Consider the following 21,934-nt stretch of genomic DNA (forward strand, 5'->3'; position numbering starts at 1 on the left):
TTCTCTTCATCTACCAAGCAGTCTGGAATGAAAATACAATAGCTGGACATCAGTAGCCCTCCTAGGTAATGCAAGCAGGAGTGAAGGACAACACAGTCTATTAACTTCTTTACTAGAAGATAAGTTTCAGAACAATAAGAAACTTGTTTATGTTGGTCAAAGCAATATGCCCAGTGCTCACACAAAGTGTATGGCATGTGCTAAGGGCTCAGGTATCAAATGGGTATTGAATGAATGAATAAATTAATTAGTTCACTCTGGAGTCATGAGTAAACAAGGTCTCAGCTTATTTCACATAATCAAACTCCTGATCAAATCACATTACTCTATTTTTTAATCTTTACTGCCTCAGCCTTGCCAATGTTATAGGAAGATAAGATTTTTTTTAATGTACCTCAATATTCCTTTCCATTAAAATGTTTTAAAAGCTGTTTTTATAACAGTGCTTTCCAATATTTTCCTGCTTAGCAAGTTCAAAATTCTAGGACTTCAGACAATATTATTCTTAACACAGAATGCAGCCACTGGATCCTGAGGATTTCACTAGATGTTAGTTACTGAAACTGAACTTTCTTGAATTCTTTTCCTTCCACTGTGGTCTCCCGCATTTCAACATACCACCTATACTTGTCCTCAAACTTTATTTAAATTTTTCAACAGAAATAAATTAAATATTAATCATTACTCCTTCCCTGTTTTTTGAAGTGATCCTTTTCTTCCTATGATAACAATTCCTCTGGGCCCTTTTCATGGCCACTTTTATGGTTATAGGGTTTGCAAATACATTTTTTGCAAATGCATATAATTTTATTAATTATTTTTTACTCTACCTCCAAAGTTGTTGCTATTTAACTCTTCGTGAGAAAAATTAAACTCATGTTTTACTTTTGTTATATACTTATTTATACTTGAGCTCCTTGATTTCTGCTCAAATTGCTTTTCAAGTTACCTGCCTTTTAGAGAAAACATTATTTGGTTTTCATTAGGTGTATCAAGCTTTTCTTGATAGGTGTATCAACAAGTGTAGACTTCTCTATACAGAATTTTCTTTTTCCAGAGTAGTTTTCTGAAAAGTCTATTAAAACAGAGAAAAATACAGGTCTTCGAAAGAGCTCTTCCTAAACCTCCCCTCTACCAGAAATATTTCTATAGTCACATGGTCCTTTCTCCCTTCTTGCTTTTGTCTGAGTCCAAAACTAATCTCTCCTTGATCTGGACTGCATGCACTTGTGCCTTCTCAGGGCCCTTTTGTGTTTTTTCTTCTCTCTTGACTTCAAAAATGAGGTTTCTGTATTGGCTGTTACCCTTTAACATAGAAGTATACCCACCCTTTTTAAAAATCTCAGAATAAAAAGGCTTGCTTTACCATGTATCTGCTTTACTACCTCATCTCTCTTCTCAGCGAAATATTTGGGAAGAGAAGCCTTCAGTTTGTGTCATTGTTTTCTCACCTCCAGTTCACTTTCCCCACTGCCTGACATCCAGCTCACTCATGCACATCCCTTGTCACTAAGTTGCCATAGACAACGTTTAGCTTTCCTGCCCTCCTGGCAAAATTTGACTCTGTGCATTGGGATAATATGTATTCAGCGCCTATTGACCAGGCACTGCGTTGGGTCCTGCTGTTATAGAAATGAGAAGCAGACATCCTCTCCATTCTGATAAGACTCAGTGGAGCAGCTATTCCTGATTCATATGCAGGTCGCTTGACTTGGCCTAGCTTTTGCAAGCTTCACTTAATGCCATGTAAATCTCCCTATTCTCCAAGTCTTTCTTTCCGATTCCCCTTACTATACACAACTTCTCAAGGCAATTGTCTCCATGCTCATGGCTTCAGTTGCCTTCTCTATTGTTTGAGGACAAAACAATTATAAATGTTTTCATTTAATAGCTTTATTTTATACAAGATGTCTCATTTGCTATAAACATAGATTCAAAGTTGCTCCATAAAAGTAATCGCTAAAATATGGTGACATTTTTAGCATGTAAATTTTAGGGAATTTCCCCAATTACTCTTAATGGTTTGATTTAGTATGTGTATTATTTTTGAAAATATATGTTGGGATGTCACAAATGGACTTAGTCTACAGAGATTTATATCCAACTCTTGACTAGAGAGCTCCATTTTAATGTGATGCTGAGACTAAAAACCTATCTTTTCCTTCTTACCTATTTTTCTTCCTACATTCTCTGCTAGGAGAAAGGCACCACTGTTTCCCCAGTCCCCCGCACCAGAGCCTTAGCAGCTCTGTTTTCCCTGTATCTCCCCTCTTCTTAACATATAATTACCAAGCACTACCTATTCTATCTCCCAAATGATCACAAAACTTTTCCCTTTGCTTTAATCACTGCCACTGCCTTTAACATTACTCTTCTTTAAGATGAAGCCTGTTAGTTGGTCCTGTTGTTTCCTTCAATCCTTTGTTATTGTTCAGAGTGACCACACTGCACACACATCTGACAGTGATGCCTCACCTTTGTATGGTTCAAAGATTCTCATGTTTTCAGAATAAAGTTAAAACCACCCCAGCACCAAATTTGGAATCAAATAGACCTGGGTTTGTATCCCAGGTTCATGCACTGTCCAGAAGTGTGGTCTCAGAAAACTGAACTTTCTAAGCCTTTGTTTGCTTATCTGCCTAAACTCTCTGAGAGTGGGGACTGTTTCATATATACAGTGCCTGGCACGTAGAAGGGACTTAATTATTATTATGCCAAAGGATAATTTAGAGACACAAACAGGAAGACACACAAAATGGAGGGTCCAATGCCAGCCTGGAAGAATGAGATGAGACAGCAAGAACTGGGCATTTAGGTAGGGAGGAAAGAAATTGACTGGACCCTGTGGGGAAAGACTAAGGGGTGGGAATGCAAGGCAGAGCCAGTCTTTGGTCCTGGTGCCCAGCCCTGGGAAAGCTGGCTACAGGCCGATGTGGAGGATACCTCCCAGGGGACCCTGGGGACAGTGTCAGCCACTGAATGAAGAATGAAGGGGAGACATTTTTAAATCAATATGAAAAAATCGTTGTTCTTTCAAAAATTATACGAACCTACAATATCACTTCCTCTAAAAGATCGACTTCCACCTTCACTTCCTGATAATCAGGCTGGGGGAATTGGGGAATGTAGACTACCTGGAATCAAATCCTGGCTACCCCTGAGCAGTCATGTGACTTTGGGGAGCTTACTTACTTCTTCATCTCAATTTATTCTGTAAAATTTGTAAAATGAGATTATTTCTGAGGGTTAAATGAGCATACCACAGTTGGAACACTGTCAGGCACATGCTGTTTGCCAGTTGTTGACTATTCATCTTTATTGAATTAGGACTATGGTACTCTACTTTATGGTTCTCAAGTTTGTATGAGAAAATCATGCTTAGTGCATTGATAATCAAAGAAACTAAATCAGAAAAACCCTGCCATGGAAGGAAGACACAGAGGGGAAAAAAGGGAGTGGGCTAGTTTCAGTATTTCAGAGCTTGTGGGGACAAGTTATTTCCCTATTTTATAAACAAGGAAGTGGAGGCAGGATGTGTCCTGGGATCTCATGCAAGATACACAGTGATAACTCCTTACTGAGAGTAGAACTAGGGTCCCAGGAATTGCTATGGACAAAGTTCTGACAAAAATTACCCCTTGGAAGACAGGAGGAGAGTGTTTAGATACAAAAACATTCAACAATTTAGGCATATCTAAATTCAGTGAGCAAATGAAAAATGTACTACTTGGCAAAACGAACTTGCTAATGGGACCCATTCTGCTAACTGGGAACCCATTCTACTAACTATAAGTTCCTGCAGAACTTATAGAGGAGGATGGCTTCAACCAACAAATCGGCCTGTGCTTTCCTCAGGACCTAAAAGCTCAGAAAGCCTGTGATGAATGAAAGCATTAGTCCCAATAGCACTGCACAAGGGGCCAGGAAAGCAGCAGCATCATAAGTGACAGGGTGGGGTAGCCCAGTCTGGGACACTGTGAGCTGTGGGGCAGGGCAGCAGCTGGGCAGGGCATTGTGAACTGTGGGATAGGGCAGCCGGGTGGGGCATTGTGAGCCACATGCCTGGGATCCCCTGGGTCAGTGGGCTTCAGTCTGGAGGTGATTGCAGAAGGAGGAGCAGCTCCCTTTGTTGTCTCTTCAGGCAGTTGTAGTGTCTCTTCAGTGTTTGTTGGGTTCACAACCTATTTAAAAGCCAGCTGGTCTTCACCCTCCCAGACAAGTCAGCTCAAGGGAGGCAGTGGGGTGCAGGCCTTGGCCTGAGCCCCACCCAAGGCTGAGCTGTGGGGCAGGCAGGAGAGCAGCAGGCAAGACCATCTCTGCAGGCGCAGTGAAGCCCTGGCCTAGAGCAGCAGGTGTGAGAGGCCAAACCTGCAAGCTAAGGCACAGGTAGTGGCAGAGAGGAGTAGAGGCCCCCCATGGGGAACACATTGAACTGTTGTGTGTGCCCCAAGTGGGGCTGGCACCGGGGGCATGTGTGGCCCTGTGAGCCTGAGATCTGTGAGGCAGTAACTGGGAACACAACGCCAGTAGCACCAGTGCCTGCTGCTGTAGAGCCTACTGAATTTGCTTTTGAAGCTGTTGAGAGCCTCCATGTACACCACATCCATGACCAAGAGATGCCAGAAGGTAAGGAGGTGATGGATGCCATCTGCTCTTGGCACACCTTTGGCTGCCACTGTCCCCAGGGTCCCCTGGGAGGTATCCTCTACATAGGTCTCCTTCATGCCTGTAGCCAGCTTTCCCAGGGCTGGGCACCAGGCACAAAGACTGGCTCTGCCTTGCATTCCCACCCCTTAGTCTTTCCCCACAGGGTCCAGTGAATTTTTTTCCTCTCTACCTAAATGCCTAGTTCTTGCTGTCTCATCTCATTCTTCCAGGCTGGCATTGGACCCTCCACTTTGTGCCTTTTCCTGCTTGTGTCTCTATTTATTATCCTTTGGCATAAGAAGCATTATTTGAGGCTTTTTTTTTTTGATATATTCTCTCTTGCTTCTAAATAATATCTCAAATACCCCAGCATTCCAGTACCTATCCCATTCTCTCTCTTTAACTATCCAGATGGTGCCTAAGTAAAGGAACCAGGTAAGTGCCCAAGTGTTCCCTTCCTTCCATTTATTAGAGTATGGAAGAAATAATACTAATACTAATACTCAGGACAATTCATACCCAAATATTTTGGAATTTCTTATTTAAATTCAAAATAGAGGTTGCCATGGTATTCTTAATAGGTTGTTTTAAGTCACCTTGATAGAAGCTGCTAATTCCTTCTAACTATAATTTGAACACAGAAGGAAAGAAAATGGAGCGTGCTTAAAATAATTGGGAAAGATGTGAAGTGTTACTGCCAGGGCTGCAGAAAAATTAACGTGTTTTCCCCCAAAAGGAATTTACCCATGAAGTTCTGTTTACTTTAAAATTCCCAGTTTACGCTGGGCAGGGTGGCTCAGGCCTGTAATCCGAGCACTTTGGGAGGCCTAGGCAGGTGGATCACCTGAGGTCCAGAGTTTGAGACCAGCCTGGCCAACATGACAAAACCACGTCTCTACTAAAAATAAATAAATAAATAAATAAATAAATAAATATTAGCCAGGCATGGTGGTGGGCCCCTGTAATCCCAGCTACTTGGGAGGCTGAGGCAGGAGAATCACTTGAACCCGGGAGGCAGAGGTTGCAGGGAGCCAAGATGTGCCTTTGGACTCTAGCCTGGGAGACAGAGCGAGACTCCGTCTCGAAAAAAAAAAAGAAAGAAAGAAAATTCCCAGTTTAACACAAAATGGGTCTCCACATTTATTCTGGTGACTTAACAGACTTCATTTACCTCCTTGTTCTAAAAGAGAGGTGGGGCGGTTCATGATCAAAAGCTTCAAAGAGATGAAACATAAGTTTGGACTTCAATTTGTAATGTAAAGATTGAAAGTCAAAATGCCAGACCTTAACTATGCAAGAGTGTTTGTTGCCATGGTTCCTCTTTCCCCCTCCTGCCAGTAGCATCTTGTTCAAAGATAATAGAGTTGGAGTTCTTCAGACTTTAAACTTCTGGGAGAGGCAGGGGGATGGGAAGAGGTAGAAAAGAGGAAACATTTAAAATTTTGCCTCTAAAATTTTGGAAAGAGATAAATCTAGGTAAAAATAATTCTGGATAACAATATGTCTTGAATAAAAACTAAATCTTCCAAAATAGAAAACACTGTATTGTAAAGATATTTAAATCCAGTTGGTTCATTGGTTTCATTTAAATGTCAGAGATTTCATTAATTTAGAGGAAATGTCTTGTAGCTCTTCTATATAAACGTTGGTTGGGCTCTTCAGTTTTTAAAAAGGTAGAATAATTAAGACTCATGATGAATGTGACTTTGTAACTGGGATGTACTATACTCACTTTTCAGGATATTTCAGAATTGTCATAGAATAAATAAATACGTTATATGAATTAATTGATTATACCTTTATCCACAAAGCACGTAAGTACTTGTGTAAACTTCTGCTTTGCTTGAAAGTGTAAGGTAAGACTCTGAGTGATTTTATACATGAGTTAGTAGACGAGTAGTTTTGGATGACAGCCCAAAATAGACTCTTTATTGTCATTCTTCAGGATTTACAATATTTTTTTCACTTTTTTTTTTTTTTTTTTTTTTTTTTTTTGAGACGGAGTCTCACTTTGTTGCCAGGCTGGAGTGCAGTGGTGCGATCTTGGCTCACTGCAACCTCCACCTCCTGGGTTCAAGCGATTCTCCTGCCTCGGCCTTCTGAGTAGCTGGGACTACAGGTGCACGCCAACACACCCAGCTAATTTTTGTATTTTTAGTAGAGACAGGGTTTCACCATGTTGGCCAGGATGGTCTCAATCTCTTGACCTCGTGTTCCGTCCACCTCGGCCTCCCAAAGGGCTGGGATTACAGGCGTGAGCCACCTCACTCGGCCTACAACACATTTTATGTATGTCTCATTTGTCCCCTCCAAATACAGATAAGGCCTCTGTATGTTCTCCCTATATTGCTAATGACGAAACAAAAAGAGATCTTAAATGACTAGTAAGACAGCTACTAAACAGAACTAAGGTTTTTAAGTCCTCAGAATGACATGGAAATGATAGATATGCTGAATTTAGTTCTGTAAAGTTTTTAAAACTCCAGAATACATCTTATATTTTACCTGTAAAGTAGACCTGTCTTTTAAAATGATTTTTAAATGATTTTTAAAAGTATTTATTCCATTTAAAGTTCATTTTACACAACTCAAAGGCAACATTTACCTCTTCATTTTTTTTCTAAATAAAGGAGAGTCTGACTACGTTACCCATGCTGGCCTCAAATTGCTGGCCTGGGCTCAATAGACTTTTCCACCACAGCCTCCTGAGTTGCTGGGACTACATGCATCTGCCATCTTGCCTGGCCCTATCTCATGTCTATACATTTATTTCAATGGATAAGAATAAAAGTAGAGGTAGTGAAATAGCTCAGGTTTGTCATTCAAATAAACAAGTTGATAAATTCTAAAGAATTTCTCTTGGTTACTGTGAATTGAAGCTGAGAGTGTGTGGGACAGGAGAAGGTGGCAAGAGGCAGGTAAGGAACCAGGCATTAAGCATAGGGTGATAAGGAGTGTTACAGCAGAATAGCTTTAAAAAAAAGTTCGTGAGCACAGAATTTCTCATTTTGTGTTGATTACCATGACCATTAAATTTTTATTTCAATTTGTCTTAATTGTATTTGTGTGGAATTCAATAAAACAATAAGCAAAATCTCAATTTTATCAATTGCCTATTAACTTTTCATAGGAACACAGCAGAGCACCAAATGATAAAAGTATAGACACATTGAAAGTTTGCTTTTAAAATCTTTATTTGAGACAATTTTATATTGGTACTCCTGGAAACTGAGAAATTTCTACTTAGATGTGAAACATTTTGGTTTTTTTTCAATGAGGAATTAAATTATTTCAGTTGTTTAGAAAAAATTAGACACAAGTTATGCTTTACTTTTGTCTTCTCTCCTGAAACATTTCAGAAGAACGAGATTTATTTAAGGCATTTCAGAAAGCTGTTTCTAAAAACCTGGAATAGATTTCAGATTACTCAAAAGTGTTTTTTACTACCTTACCTTCATTTAGCAGCCTAGCTAATGTAACTCAAGGTAGTAACTGTAATACAAAATAAGGTACTGTGATCTTATTATCCAGTTTCACTGTTACTCACCAATTTTTCATGCGCCTTTTATGTTCTGACTTTAGAAGCTTTACTAATTTGGGAGGTAAAGGTGCTCTCCAGTGACCCATTTATTTCCCCTACCCTAGCGGTGAGGGAAGGAAAGAATGGACAATATGAAGTGAAAAAGCCTCTGAGCAACAGACTTGTCCTCTTTTCAGCAGCTATTTTAAGCCCTCCTTTCCAATGTGTTTAATGGAAAACATACAGAAAATACAGAAAAGTAATTTGTTATACTCAGAATACTCAAAGCTAATATTCATTATGATTCTGGTATTGATTCTTTCTTAATCTTTATGCATGTGAATATAACATTTCTTCAAAAACAAGATTACTGTATATGTGCTGCTTCCTAACTTTTATCTAACACAGTGAAATAATGACATAAGTTCCTGAAACAGTGCTTGACATCTAGAGAGCACTCCAGGATGTCTTTCCATGCCTGTGCACCTGCACCCTGTTCTACCTCATGCCTTCTAATAGAATCTTGGTATACCATGGACTGGTTGGAGCATTACTTATTTACCTGTCATTTATGATTGTATATCTTTTATAGTAACATCATACACAGTTCCATTTTGTTTGATCATGGGGACACAGATAAAAAATGTACTTTGATAACTGATGCATTGTACCTCCCTATAAAATTCAGATGGTATATTTCTGTCTCAGAACATAAATCAATGGGATGAGTCATTTTGTAGTTAGGGTAGTTTAGTATTAAATGTTCCTTTGCCAAACTGAAGTTAACCATTGACTCTTCACTGGACATTAGCATTTCTTATTAAAGTTTTTGTGATTCTTGGTAGCTCTTTTGTGGTTCCTGGCAGTTCTGAATAGCTGCCCCTTTAAGAGTTCTGATGCTGTCTTAGATGACCAATCAGGAGACAGCACTAGAAGAAATCTTAGAAGATGTGGGAAAACTGGGAGAACTTAACTAGTTTTAGGTATACTGAAACATATGTAATGAGTATTTGTGTTCCAGATGCAGGGCAAATGGTACTACACAAGACAGACTGCCCATCCTAACTCTGAACCTTACATTCTAGAGGGAGCTAGGATCAATAGCACTTGAATAATCAAGAATGTGAGGTGGTGAAATGTTTAGAAGAAAGTAAAACAGAGCAATGGATTGAAGAGGAGGGCAGTTTTACAGTAGGGAAGGAGGCAGAAGTTGGCTGTTTCCTTAGGTGACATGTGAGCAGTTCTAAAAGTGAAGGGAAACTTGTGAGGATGTGGAGAGCTTCCACACAGAGGAATAGCTGCTTTTGATTTCCTTAAATGGAAGCAAACTTGGTTTGACCAAAGGACAAAAAAACACAAGGGTGGCTGCAGCAGATTGAAAGACAGGCCAGGTGGTTAAGACCTTACAGAAAGACACAAGGATGGCTGCAGCAGAGTGAAAGGCAGACCAGGTGGGTTAAGACCTTGTATGCAATATGAGCGTTAACAAAGATTATAGACTTTGTGATGAGAAGCCATTGGAGGAATATAGCCCAGGGAATACTGATATTTCTTTAAGAAAAAGATCAGATTAGCTGCTCTGTGAGAATATGCTGGGATGCAGGTGAGGGTGGAAGGAGGCAGACCAGCTAGGAAGCTGATGGAGTGGTTCAGATGAGAGTCAACAGTGAACAGAAAAATAAGAAGGACCTGAAATAGGCTGACTTGAAGAAATTAAGTGAATCTGGAAGTAGGTAACAAAGTGATCAATAGACAAGTCACAAAACAATTCAGATGATCTTTAAACACATCTTAACACATAAGAGAAAGGCAAATGAAAACTATGCTGCAGTTTCTCTCTTATTGGGAGAAATTTCAAAAACTTTCCAATACATTCTTTGGTATGGCTGTGAAGGAAGTTGTGTCCGTATGTTGCTGGTGGAAATGCAAAGTGGCTCAGCTCCATAAAGAAAACTTTGACATAATCTTACAGCATTGTAAATGCATTTATTTATTTATTTTATTATACTTTAAGTTCTAGGGTACATGTGCCCATATGCAGGTTTGATACATAGGTATACATGTACCATGTTGCTTTGCTGCACCCACCAACTCGTCATTTACTTTAGGTATTTCTCCTAATGCTATCCCTCTCCCAGGCCCCCACCCCCCAACAGGCCCTGGTGTGTGATGTTCCCCATCCTGTGTCCAAGTGTTCTCGTTGTTCAATTCCCACCTATGAGTGAGAACATGCGGTGTTCGGTTTTTTGTCCTTGCAATAGTTTGCTGAGAATGATGGTTTCCAGCTTCATCCATGTCCCTACAAAGGACATGAACTCATCCTTTTTTACGGCTGCATAATATTTCATGGTGTATATGTACCATATTTTCTTAATTCAATCTATCATTGATGGACATTTTGGTTGGTTCCAAGTCTTTACTATTGTGAATAGTGCTGCAATAAACATATGTGTGCATGTGTTTTTATAGTAGAATGATTTATAATCCTTTGGGTATATACCCGGTAATGGGATTGCTGGGCCAAATGGTATTTCTAGTTCTAGATCCTTGAGGAATCGCCACACTGTCTTCCACAATGGTTGAACTGGTTTACAGTCCCACCAACAGTATAAAAGTGTTCCTATTTCTCCGCATCCTCTCCAGCATCTGTTGTTTCCTGAATTTTTAATGATCACCATTCTAACTGGCATGAGATGGTATCTCATGGATTTGAGTTGCATTTCTCAGATGACCAGTGATGATGAGCATTTTTTCATGTGTCTGTTGGCTACATAAATGTCTTCTTTTGAGAAATGTCTGTTTATATCCTTTGCCCACTTTTTGATGGGGTCGTTTGTTTTTTTCTTGTAAATTTGTTTAAGTTCTTTGTAGATTCTGGATATTAGCCCTTTGCCAGATGGGTAGATTGCAAAAATTTTCTCCTATTCTGTAGGTTGCCTGTTCACTCTGATGGTAGTTTCTTTTGCTGTGCAGAAGCTCTTTAGTTTAATTAGACCCTATTTGTCAATTTTGGCTTTTGTTGCCATTGCTTTTGGTGTTTAGTCATGAAGTCCTTGCCCATGCCTATGTCCTGAATGGTATTGCCTAGGTTTTCTTCTAGGGTTTTTATGGTTTTAGGTCTAACATTTAAGTCTTTAATCCATCTTGAATTAGCTTTTGTGTAAGGTGTAAGGAAGGGATCCAGTTTCAGTTTTCTGCATATGGCTAGCCAGTTTTCCCAGCACCACTTATTAAATAGGGAATCCTTTTCTCATTTCTCGTTTTTGTCAGGTTTGTCAAAAATCAGATGACTGTAGATGTGTGGTGTTATTTCTGAGGCCTCTGTTCTGTTCCATTGGTCTATATATCTGTTTTGGCACCAGTACCATGCTGTTTTGGTTACTGTAGCCTTGTAGTATAGTTTAAAGCCAGGTAGTGTGGTGACTCCAGCTTTATTCTTTTTGCTTAGGATTTCTTGGCAATGTGGGCTCTTTTTTGGTTCCATATGAACTTTAAAGTAGTTTTTTCCAATTCTGTAAAGAAAGTCATTGGTAGCTTGTTGGGGATGGCATTGAATCTATAAATTACTTTGGGCAGTATGGCCATTTTCACTATATTGATTTTTCCTATCCATGAGCATGGATTGTTCTTCTGTTGCAGGAAGTCAGGGACCCCGAATGGAGGGACAGGCTGGAGCCATGGCAGAACAACATAAATTGTGAAGATTTCATCTTAATATGGAAGTTTATCCGTTCCCAGATAATACTTTTATAATTTCTTATGCATGTCTGTACTTTAATCTCTTAATCCTGTTATCTTTGTAAGTTGAGGATGTACGTCACCTCAGGACCACTGTGATAATTGTGTTAACTGTAAAAACTGATTGCAAAACGTGTGTTTGCTGTAGTCCCAGCTACTCGGGAGGCTGAGGCAGGAGAATGGCATCAACCCAGGAGGCGGAGCTTGCAGTGAGCCAAGATCGCACCACTGCACTAGAATAACAGTGATTTTTATGGAACAAAGGAAGACAACCATAAGGTCTGACTGCCTGTGGGGTCGGGCAAAAAGAGCCATATTTTTCTTCTTGCAGAGAGCCTATAAACAGACGTGCAAGTAGGAAACATATTGCTAAATTCTTTCCTAGCAAGGAATATTAATATTAATACCCTGGGAAAGGAATGCGTTCTGAGGGGGAGGTCTATAAATGGCCGCTCTGGGAATGTCTGTCTTGTGCAGTTGAGATAAGGACTGAGATACGCCCTGGTCTCCTGCAGAACGCTCAGGCTTACTAGGGCTGGGAAAACTCCGCCCTGGTAAATTTGTGATCAGACCAGTTCTCTGCTCTCGAACCCTGTTTTGTGTTGTTTAAGATGTTTATCAAGACAATACATGCACCACTGAACACAGACCCTTATCAGTGGTTCTCCTTTTGCCCTTTGTCCTGTTCTTTCAGAAGCATGTGATCTTTGTTGGACCCTTATCAGTGGTTCTGCTTTTTGTGTGTTGAAGCATGTGATTTTTGTACCTACTCCCTGTTCTTACACCCCCTACCCTTTTGAAACCCTTAATACAAACTTGCTGGTCTGAGACTCAGGCGGGCATCATGGTCCTACCAATATGTGATGTCACCCCTGGCAGCCCAGCTGTAAAATTCCTCTCTTTGTACTGTCTCTCTTTATTTCTCAGCCAGTCAACACTTACAGAGAATAGAAAGGACCTACGTTAAAATATTGGGGGTAGGTTCCCCCAGTATTCTTCCATTTGTTTGTGTCCTCTTTTATTTCATTGAACAGTGGTTTGTAGTTCTCCTTGAAGAGGTCCTTCACGTCCTTTGTAAGTTGGATTCCTAGGTATTTTATTCTCTTTGTAGCAACTGTGAATGGGAGTTCACTAATGATTTGGCTCTCTGTTTGTCTGTTATTGGTGTATAGGAATGCTTGTGATTTTTGCACATTGATTTTGTATCCTGAGACTTTGCTGAAGCTGCTTATCAGCTTAAGGAGATTTTGGGTTGAGATGATGAGGTTTTCTAAATATATAATCATGTCATCTGCAAACAGGGACAATTTGACTTCCTCTTTTCCTAATTGAATACCCTTTATTTCTTTCTCTTGCCTGATTGTCCTGGCCAGAATTTCCAACACTGTGTTGAATAGGAATGGTGAGAGAGGGCATCCTTGTCTTGTGCTGATTTTCAAAGGGAATGCTTCCAGTTTTTGCCTATTCAGTATGATATTGGCTGTGGGTTTGTCATAAATACCTCTTATTATTTTGAGATATGTTCCATCAATATCTCGTTTATTGAGAGTTCTTAGCATGAAGGGCTATTGAATTTTGTCAAAGGCCTTTTCTGTATCTATTGGGATAATCATATGGTTTTTGTCATTGGTTCTGTTTATGTGATGGATTACGTTTATTGATTTGTATAAGTTGAACCAGCCTTGCATCCCAGGGATGAAGCCAACTTGATCGTGGTGGATAAGCTTTTTGATGTGCTGCTGGATTTGGTTTGCCAGTATTTTATTGAGGATTTTCACATCCATGTTCATCAGGGATATTGGTGTGAAATTCTCTTTTTCTGTTGTGTCTCTGCCAGGCTTTGGTATCAGGATGATGCTGGCCTCATGAGTTATGGAGGACTGTCTCCTTTTCTATTGATTAGAATAGTTTCAGAAGGAATGGTACCACCTCCTCTTTGTACCTCTGGTAGAATTCAGCTGTGAATCTGTATGGTCCTGGACTATTTTTATTGGTAGACTATTAATTATTGCCTCAATTTCAGAGCCTGTTATTGGTCTATTCAGAGATTCAATTTCTTCCTGGTTTAGTCTTGAGAGGGTGTATGTGTCGAGAAATTTATCCATTTCTTCTAGATTTTTTAGTTTGTTTGCGTAGAGGTGTTTCTAGTATTCTCTGATGGCAGTTTGTATTTCTGTGGGATCAGTGGTCATATCCCCTTTATCATTTTTTATTGCATCTATTTTATTCTTCTCTCTTTTCTTCTTTACTAGTCTTGCTAGTGGTCTATTAATTTTGTTGATCTTTTCAAAAAACCAGCTCCTAGATTCATTGATTTTTTCAAGGGTTTTTCATGTCTCTATCTCTTTCAGTTCTCCTCTGATCTTAGTTATTTCTTGCCTTCTGCTAGCTTATGAGTTTGTTTGCTCTTGCTTCTCTAGTTCTTGATGTTAGGGTGTCGATTTTAGAGCTTTCCTGCTTTCTCTTGTGGGGATTTAGTGCTATAAATTTCCCTCTACACACTGCTTTAAACATGTCCCTGATATTCTGGTACATTGTGTCTCTGTTCTCATTGGTTTCAAAGAACATCTTTATTTCTGCCTTCATTTTGTTATTTACTCAGTAGTCATTCAGGAGCAGTTTCTTCAGTTTCCATGTAGTTGTGCAGTTTTGAGTGAGTTTCTCAATCCTGAGTTCTAATTTGATTGCACTGTCGTGTGAAAGACAGTTTGTTGTGATTTCTGTTCTTTTACATTTGCTGAGGAATGCTTTACTTCCAATTATCGGGTCAATTTTAGAATAAGTGCCGTGTGGTGCTCAGGATGTATATTCTGTTGATTTGGGGTGGAAAGTTCTGTAGATGTCTGTTAGGTCTGCTTGGTGCAGAGCCGAGTTCAATTCCTGGATATCCTTGTTAACCTTCTGTCTTGTTGATCTGTCTAATATTGACAGTGGGCTTTTAAAGTCTCCCATTATAATTGTGTGGGAGTCTAAGTCTCTTTGTAGGTCTCTAAGGACTTGCTTTATGAATCTGGGTGCTCCTGTATTGGGTGCATATATAGGATAGTTAGCTCTTCTTGTTGAATTGATCCCTTTACCATTATGTAATGGCCTTCTTTGTCTCTTTTGATCTTTATTGGTTTAAAGTCTGTTTTATCAGAGACTAGGATTGCAACCGCTGCTTTTTTTGCTTTCCATTTCCTTGGTAGATCTTCCTCCATCCCTTTATTTTGATCCTTTGTGTGCCTCCGCACATGAGATGGGTTTCCTGGATACAGCACACTGATGGGTCTTGACTCTTTATCCAATTTGCCAGTCTGTGTCTTTTAATTGGGGCATTTAGCCTATTTACATTTAAGGTTAATATTGTTATGTGTGAATTTGTTCCTGTCATTATGATGTTAGCTGGTTTATTTTGCATCATTAGTTGATGCAGTTTCTTCATAGCATCAATGGTCTTTACAATTGGCATGTTTTTGTGGTAGCTGGTACTGGTTAATTCTTTCCATGTTTAGTGCTTTCTTCAGGAGCTCTTGTAAGGCAGGCTGGATGGTGACAATCTCTCTCAGCATTTGCTTGTCTCTAAAGGATTTTATTTCTCCTTCACTTATGAAGCTTAGTTTGGCTGGATATGAAATTCTGGGTTGAAAATTCTTTTCTTTAAGAATGTTGAATATTGGCCCCCACTCTCTTCTGGCTTGTAGAATTTCTGCTGAGAGATCAGCTGTTAGTCTGATGGGCTTCCCTTTGTGGGTAACCTGACCTTTGTCTCTGGCTGCCCTTAACATTTTTTCCTTCATTTCAACTTTGGTGAATCTGGCAATTATGTGTCTTGGAGTTGCTCTTCTCGAAGAGTATCTTTGTGGCGTTTTCTGTATTTCCTGAATTTGAATGTTGGCTTGCCTTTCTAGGTTGGGGAAATTCTCATGGATGATATCCTGAAGAATGTTTTCCAGCTTGGTTCCTTCTCCCTGTCACTTTCAGGTACACCAATCAAACATAGATTTGGTCTCTTCACATAGTCCCATATTTCTTGAAGGCTTTGTTCATTTCTTTTTACTCTTTTTTCTCTAACCTTGTCTTCTCTCTTTATTTCATTAATTTGATCTTCAGTCACTGATACCCTTCCATCCTCTTGATCGAATTGGCTATTGGAGCTTGTGCATGCATCACTAAGTTCTTGTGCCATAGTTTTTGACCCCATCAGGTCATTTAAGGTCTTCTCTACACTTAGCCATTTGTCTAACCTTTTTTCAAGGTTTTTAGCTTCCTTGCAATGGGTTTGAACATGCTCCTTTAGCTCAGAGAAGTTTGTTATTACCGACCTTCTGAAGCCTACTTCCGTCAATTCATCAAAGTCATTCTCTGTCCAGCTTTGTCCCATTGCTGGCAAGGAGCAGCAATCTTTTGGAAGATAAGAGGCACTCTGGTTTTTAGAATTTTCAGCTTTTCTGTTCTGGTTTCTCCCCATCTTTGTGGTTTTATCTTCCTTTGGTGTTTGATGCTGGTGACCTACAGGTAGGGTTTTGGTGTAGATGTCCTTTTTGTTTATGTTGGTGCTATTCCTTTCTCTGTGTTAGTTTTCCTTCTGATAGTCAGTTCCCTCAGCTGCAGGTCTGTTGGAGTTTGCTGGAGGTCCACTCCAGACTCTGTTTGCCTGAGTATCACCAGTGGAGGCTGCAGAACAACAAATATTGCAGAGCAGCAAATATTGCTGCCTAATCCTTCCTCTGGAAGCTTTGTCTCAGAGGGGCACCTGGCTGTATGAGGTGTCAGTCAGCCCCTACTGGGAGGGGTCTCCAAGTTAGGCTACACAGGGGTCAGGGACCCACTTGAGGAGGCAGTCTGTCTGTTCTCAGAGCACAAACGTCATGCTGGGACAACCACTGCTCTCTTCAGAGCTGTCAGACAGAGACATTTAAGCCTGCAGAAGCTGTCTGCTGCCTTTTGTTCAGCTATGCCCTGCCCACAGAGGTGGAGTCTATAGAGGCAGTAGGCCTTACTGAGCTGAAGTGGACTCCACCCAGTTCAAGCTTCCAGCCACTTTATTTACCTACTCAAGCCTCAGCAACGGCGGACGCCCTTCCCCAGCCATGCTGCTGCCTCACAGTTCGATCTCAGACTGCTGTGCTAGCAGTGAGCAAGGCTCCGTGGGTGTGGGACCCACCAAGCCAGGCATGGGAGAGAATCTCCTTGTCTGCCGGTTGCTAAGACCTTGGGAAAAGCACAGTATTTGGGCAGGAGTGTCCCATTTTTCCAGGTACAGTCTGTCATGGCTTCCCTTGGCTTGGAAAGGGAAATACCCCAGCCCCTTGAGCTTCCTGGGTGAGGTGATGCCCCGCCCTGCTTTGGCCCACCCTCCGTGAGCTGCACCCACTGTCCAACCAGTGCCAATGAGATGAACCAGGTACCTCTGTTGGAAATGCAGAAATCACCCATCTTCTGCGTCGATCACGCTGGGAGCTGCAGCCCAGAGCTGTTCCTATTTGACCATCTTGGAACAGATCCCCTGTAAATGCATTTAATCCAGAAATTCTACTGTGAATAATTTTTCCTGAAGGTGTATCCATGAATATAAAATAACATAAACACAAAATTTTTGTTCTATTATTTTCAATAGCAAAATATTGTAGATAACTCAAATGTCTAGAAAGGGACTGGTAAAATAAACTGATACAACAATGCAAAGGAGAACTATGGAGTTGTAAAAGGAATGAAATCTCTCTTTACTGCTGTGGAGTGATTCCCACGTTATATTATGTAAAAAAAAGCAATGAGGGGCTGGGTGCAGTGGTTCACACCTGTAATCCTGCACTTTGGGAGGCCAAGGTGGGCAGATCATGAGGTTAGGAGATCGAGACCATCATGGCTAATACAGTGAAACCTCATCTCTACTAAAAATACAAAAAATTAGCCAGACCTGGTGGCAGGCACCTGTAGTCCCAGCTACTTGGGAGGCTGAGGCAGGAGAATGGCGTGAACCCGATAGGTGGAGCTTGCAGTGAGCTGAGATTGCACCACTGCACTCCAGCCTGGGCAACAGAGCAAGACTCCATCTCAAAAAAAAAAAAAAAAAAGCAAGGAGGAGAATGTACAGTAATATACATAAAAGAAGGCAGGGGAAACATGTATTTGCTTACTGTAAAAAAAAAAAAAACAACACTGGAAGGGATTCTTGATGATGATGTGTGACAGTTTTTCCCTTAACTTCAGTGGGTAGACAAAGTGCATATTTGCTCAAGATGTTATTTTGGCATTGGTTTTCCAGTGAATGCTAACCATTCATTTTTTGCTTTTCAGTTAATTTGTGAAAGCTTTTCTTTGTAATTTATTGTTCATTTTTTAGCATATAGATTGCTCTTGCATTTCATTTGATCCTCATAATATTTTGAATTTGTTGATATAAGAATTATACTTGTTTTACATGTGAGGACAAGGCCCCTGAGAAGTACAAATTAGGTTTTTCAAGGTTTGGATATATAAGACTTGGTAAACTGAAAGTGTAAATTCTACATAAGACTAGAATTTATAGAATGATTCATGAGTTTATTTGAATACCCTTTTTATTTTACTTTCTTAAAGTTTATTAAAGTAATTAGGCTTTACAGTTAAAACTGTAATAGTCAATGGTGAGAAATGAAAAGGAGGTACTTATAACCCAGAAGTGTTCTTTTCTTTTAAAGACAGATTATTGCTCTCACTCAGGCTGGAGTGCAGTGGCATGACTGTAGCTCACTGCAGCCTTGAACTCCTGGGCTCAAGCAATTCTCCCACCTCAGAGCATCTGAAGTAGCTATGGCTATAAGCGTGTACCACTATGCCTGGCTAATTTTCAAAATATGTTTTATAGAGATGAGGGTCTCACTGTGTTGTCCTGCCTGGTCTCAAACTCCTGGTGTCAAGCAATTCTCCCACATTAACCTCCCAAAGTATTGGGATTAGAGGCATGAGTCACCACAGCTGGCTCAGAAATGTTCTTAAAAGCCTAAGAAGTAGAGTTAAGTGCTCTTAAGACATATATAGGCCAGGCGCAGTCGCTCACGCCTGTAATCCCAGCACTTTAGGAGGCCGAGGTGGGTGGATCATGAGGTCAGGAGATCAAGACCATCCTGGCTAACAAGGTGAAACCCCATCTCTACTAAAAATACAAAAAAATAGCCAGGTGTGGTGGAGGGCGCCTGTAGTCCCAGCTACTCGGGAGGCTGAGGCAGAAGAATGGCGTGAACCTGGGAGGTGGAGCTTGCAGTGAGCTGAGATCATGCCACTGCACTCCAGCATGGGTGACAGTGCAAGACTCTGTCAAAAAAAAAAAAGAAACATATAAAGGGGGAAGTATACTACCTAATGTGAAATGTCACAGCTCAGTCACAGTCACTAAAACAGATCAAGGAGTTAAAAAGTTATGGCAAGACTGAGAACTGACATGGAGAACAGCAGTGGTTAGGAAGCCCAAGGTGGGGTTGTCCGACCTGGGAAAGCAGAACCAAGGCATGAGTGAGCCTGAGATGGGCACAAAGGAGCTCCACGTGTGCCCCCAGGTGATACAGGTAGGCCAGCTCAAGGCTATCAGGTAGGTAGCATCTGATGCATGAAAAGTCTGGCCTTAGATAAAATCTCAAACTGCATCATAATTGAGAGACTTGGAATGTTTTTATGGGCCATAAAACTAATACCAGGTACAGTATAGGGATGATAGAGCAGGTCAGTAAATGCAGTAAGTCTTTACATAAACAGATGCTCAGCAGTTGGCTCAGAAAGTGTTGACGTATTTTATTTAATTGGGATATATGAAAGTAATATGTTGAAATTAATCTCTTTCTCTGAATATGCTCCTTCTGTCAGTTAATTCCTTCATTACTGCCCTCTCCCTTTTAATATTTTGACAGGAAAAATTATTTCTTGCAAAATTTTACAAGTTTTACATAAGTTTACAGTTGCATAACTTTAATACCTTTGGCCTTTAATAATGCATCTTACTTATTCTAAATTGCATACATTGTTTTGTTACATTTTTAACATCTTTACAATTGAGATAGATCTTACGACTAATAGAATCTTAGAGAAAAACCGGTATTCAGTGTCAGCGAGTCTACAGATTCCTTCCTCTGAGGGATGTTTACATTTAGACCTGAGCATAACTGTTTTTTAAGTCACACGTTTCCCCATCATTCTATTATGCTGCCAGATCACGTTGTAACTTAAATTGATAATACAAAAACACTGGGTCTTAAAATACAGTGATAGTTATAACCCCTAAACATGAGATCAAAATTATTTTCCTAGTTTCCTAGTTTCAAACATTTTAGGAGGTTACAAAAATAATTTTGAAGGCATTCACATAAAGTTGTGTAGTTATTGTGTTTTTATCCTCTGGATGTCTCTAAATCTCTGCATGTGCCTGTTTATGGGGCCTAATATTTTATTTAATAGTTGGCAGTCTTTTGTGACAATGAAAAAAGAGTAGTGTGATTTCTCAGAGTCTCCTTAGGCTCTTGGGAAAAGAGTTAATGGAGAATGCAGAAATAACAGTGTATGTGTTTAAGTTTCTGTCTAATGGCTTAAGTGTCCATTCTATAAAATAGCAATATGTGGTATTTGTCATCAGCAGAAATTACAAGTTATATAGAAAATTGTGGTAGGCTACAGACATAAAATGAATATTTTCTGAAAACCCCATGCAAATAAACACTAGTAAATTCCTAGTGAATTCAGTACATACAGTATGTACAAGTGATATGAAACTCATCAAAGTGGAAATAATATTGTTAACTATGGAAAAATGGTCAAAGTGTATAATCTAATAAACAAATATAAGTTAGAGCCTCAATAGTGTTCCTCCTTCACATCAGTAGGAATTTTTTTAAGTATCCAAAGCTGAACTAGAAGCTAAAACTGGTGTGATTTGAAGCACTGTGCCCTAATATGCCCATATCTTCTTTAGAAAGCAACTTAGCACTATATATTGATTCATGAAAACAATCTCACCTTTGTTCTAGTCATTCCACTTTTGAAAATCTTTCCTGAGGATCTCTAAGAAAAAGTACAAGATACTATACATGAAGGTTTTCCTCATAAGAACAAAACTTTGTAAATGCCTAAATCACCGACAATAGGGCATTGGCTAAGTAAAGTATAGGAATAACACTTGATGAGCCAATATTTTCCAAAGGGGTCAAGGTCATTTGTAAGAAAATAAAACATAAATGGTGTACTGCTTAGAGCTATTTTTTTTTACCATGCATAAGGAAAACAAAAAGTAATGGTTGTGAGTTTTAAACAAGGCATTATTTTGGCTCTTGCAAATTTCTGTTCTTGATAAGACATTTCTTAAAGAAGTAAGCAAGAGACTTTTACCTATTCCTGCCTTTAGTGTAATCATCAGTACTATCAGCAGTGCTGACTAACCAAGTCTCTTACAGTTGCCAGTTGAAGAAAATCTACCTCAAAATAGTTAAAAAAGTTTATTGAAAAATTAACTTACATAGCCAGGGAGTTAACAGGAGTCAGTGAGGCACTGCTTGACCAAGGAATCAAATGATATCCCCAGAACCTATCTCAGTTATGCTCTTCTCTGTTGATCTCTCCTGAAAATACCCTTCTCTTGATGGCAATGGGAGCCACTGGCAACTCCTGGTCAGCTACCAGTCCTGTGAGCCAGTTCATCCTTTCTCCTCTAGTTCTTCGGAAGTCCCAGATGAACTGCGATTGACTGGCCAACTCCTTGGTCAGATGCCTAAAACCCCAGGAATGGGAGAGTGACAGCTTGTTACTTGGGCTGATCTTGTTTTATTTCCTGTATGTTTTCATTTCTTCTTGATTTTTGTATTGAAATACACAATAGCACATCTTGGTTTTATGTGTGGGGTATATGTGTATGGGCGTAAGCCTGCTACTTTTTGAATCTTGTACATAATTTTCCTGGGCTTCCATGGAAAATTCCAAATTAAACATTATGACACAGGTACTGAAACATTATATGAGTTCTGCAAACATTACTTGTTATGTTTCACACTCAAATGATAATATATTTGCTTTTTTGATACAAAGTAG

At 39.8% G+C, this 21,934-nt stretch overlaps 1 protein-coding gene across 1 annotated transcript in view; it reads left to right on the forward strand.

Moving 5' to 3' along the window:
- Positions 1-4,415: 4,415 nt before the first annotated feature.
- The window catches only part of LOC100989696 (cyclin-Y-like protein 2), a 47,963-nt gene continuing 30,444 nt past the window's right edge, over positions 4,416-21,934 (forward strand). The window contains 1 exon segment of the mRNA XM_008969296.3: positions 4,416-4,626. Coding sequence (XP_008967544.3) covers positions 4,416-4,626 — 211 coding nt within the window.

Source organism: Pan paniscus, chromosome 20 (assembly GCF_029289425.2).
Source record: "Pan paniscus chromosome 20, NHGRI_mPanPan1-v2.0_pri, whole genome shotgun sequence".
Lineage (NCBI taxonomy): Eukaryota > Metazoa > Chordata > Mammalia > Primates > Hominidae > Pan > Pan paniscus.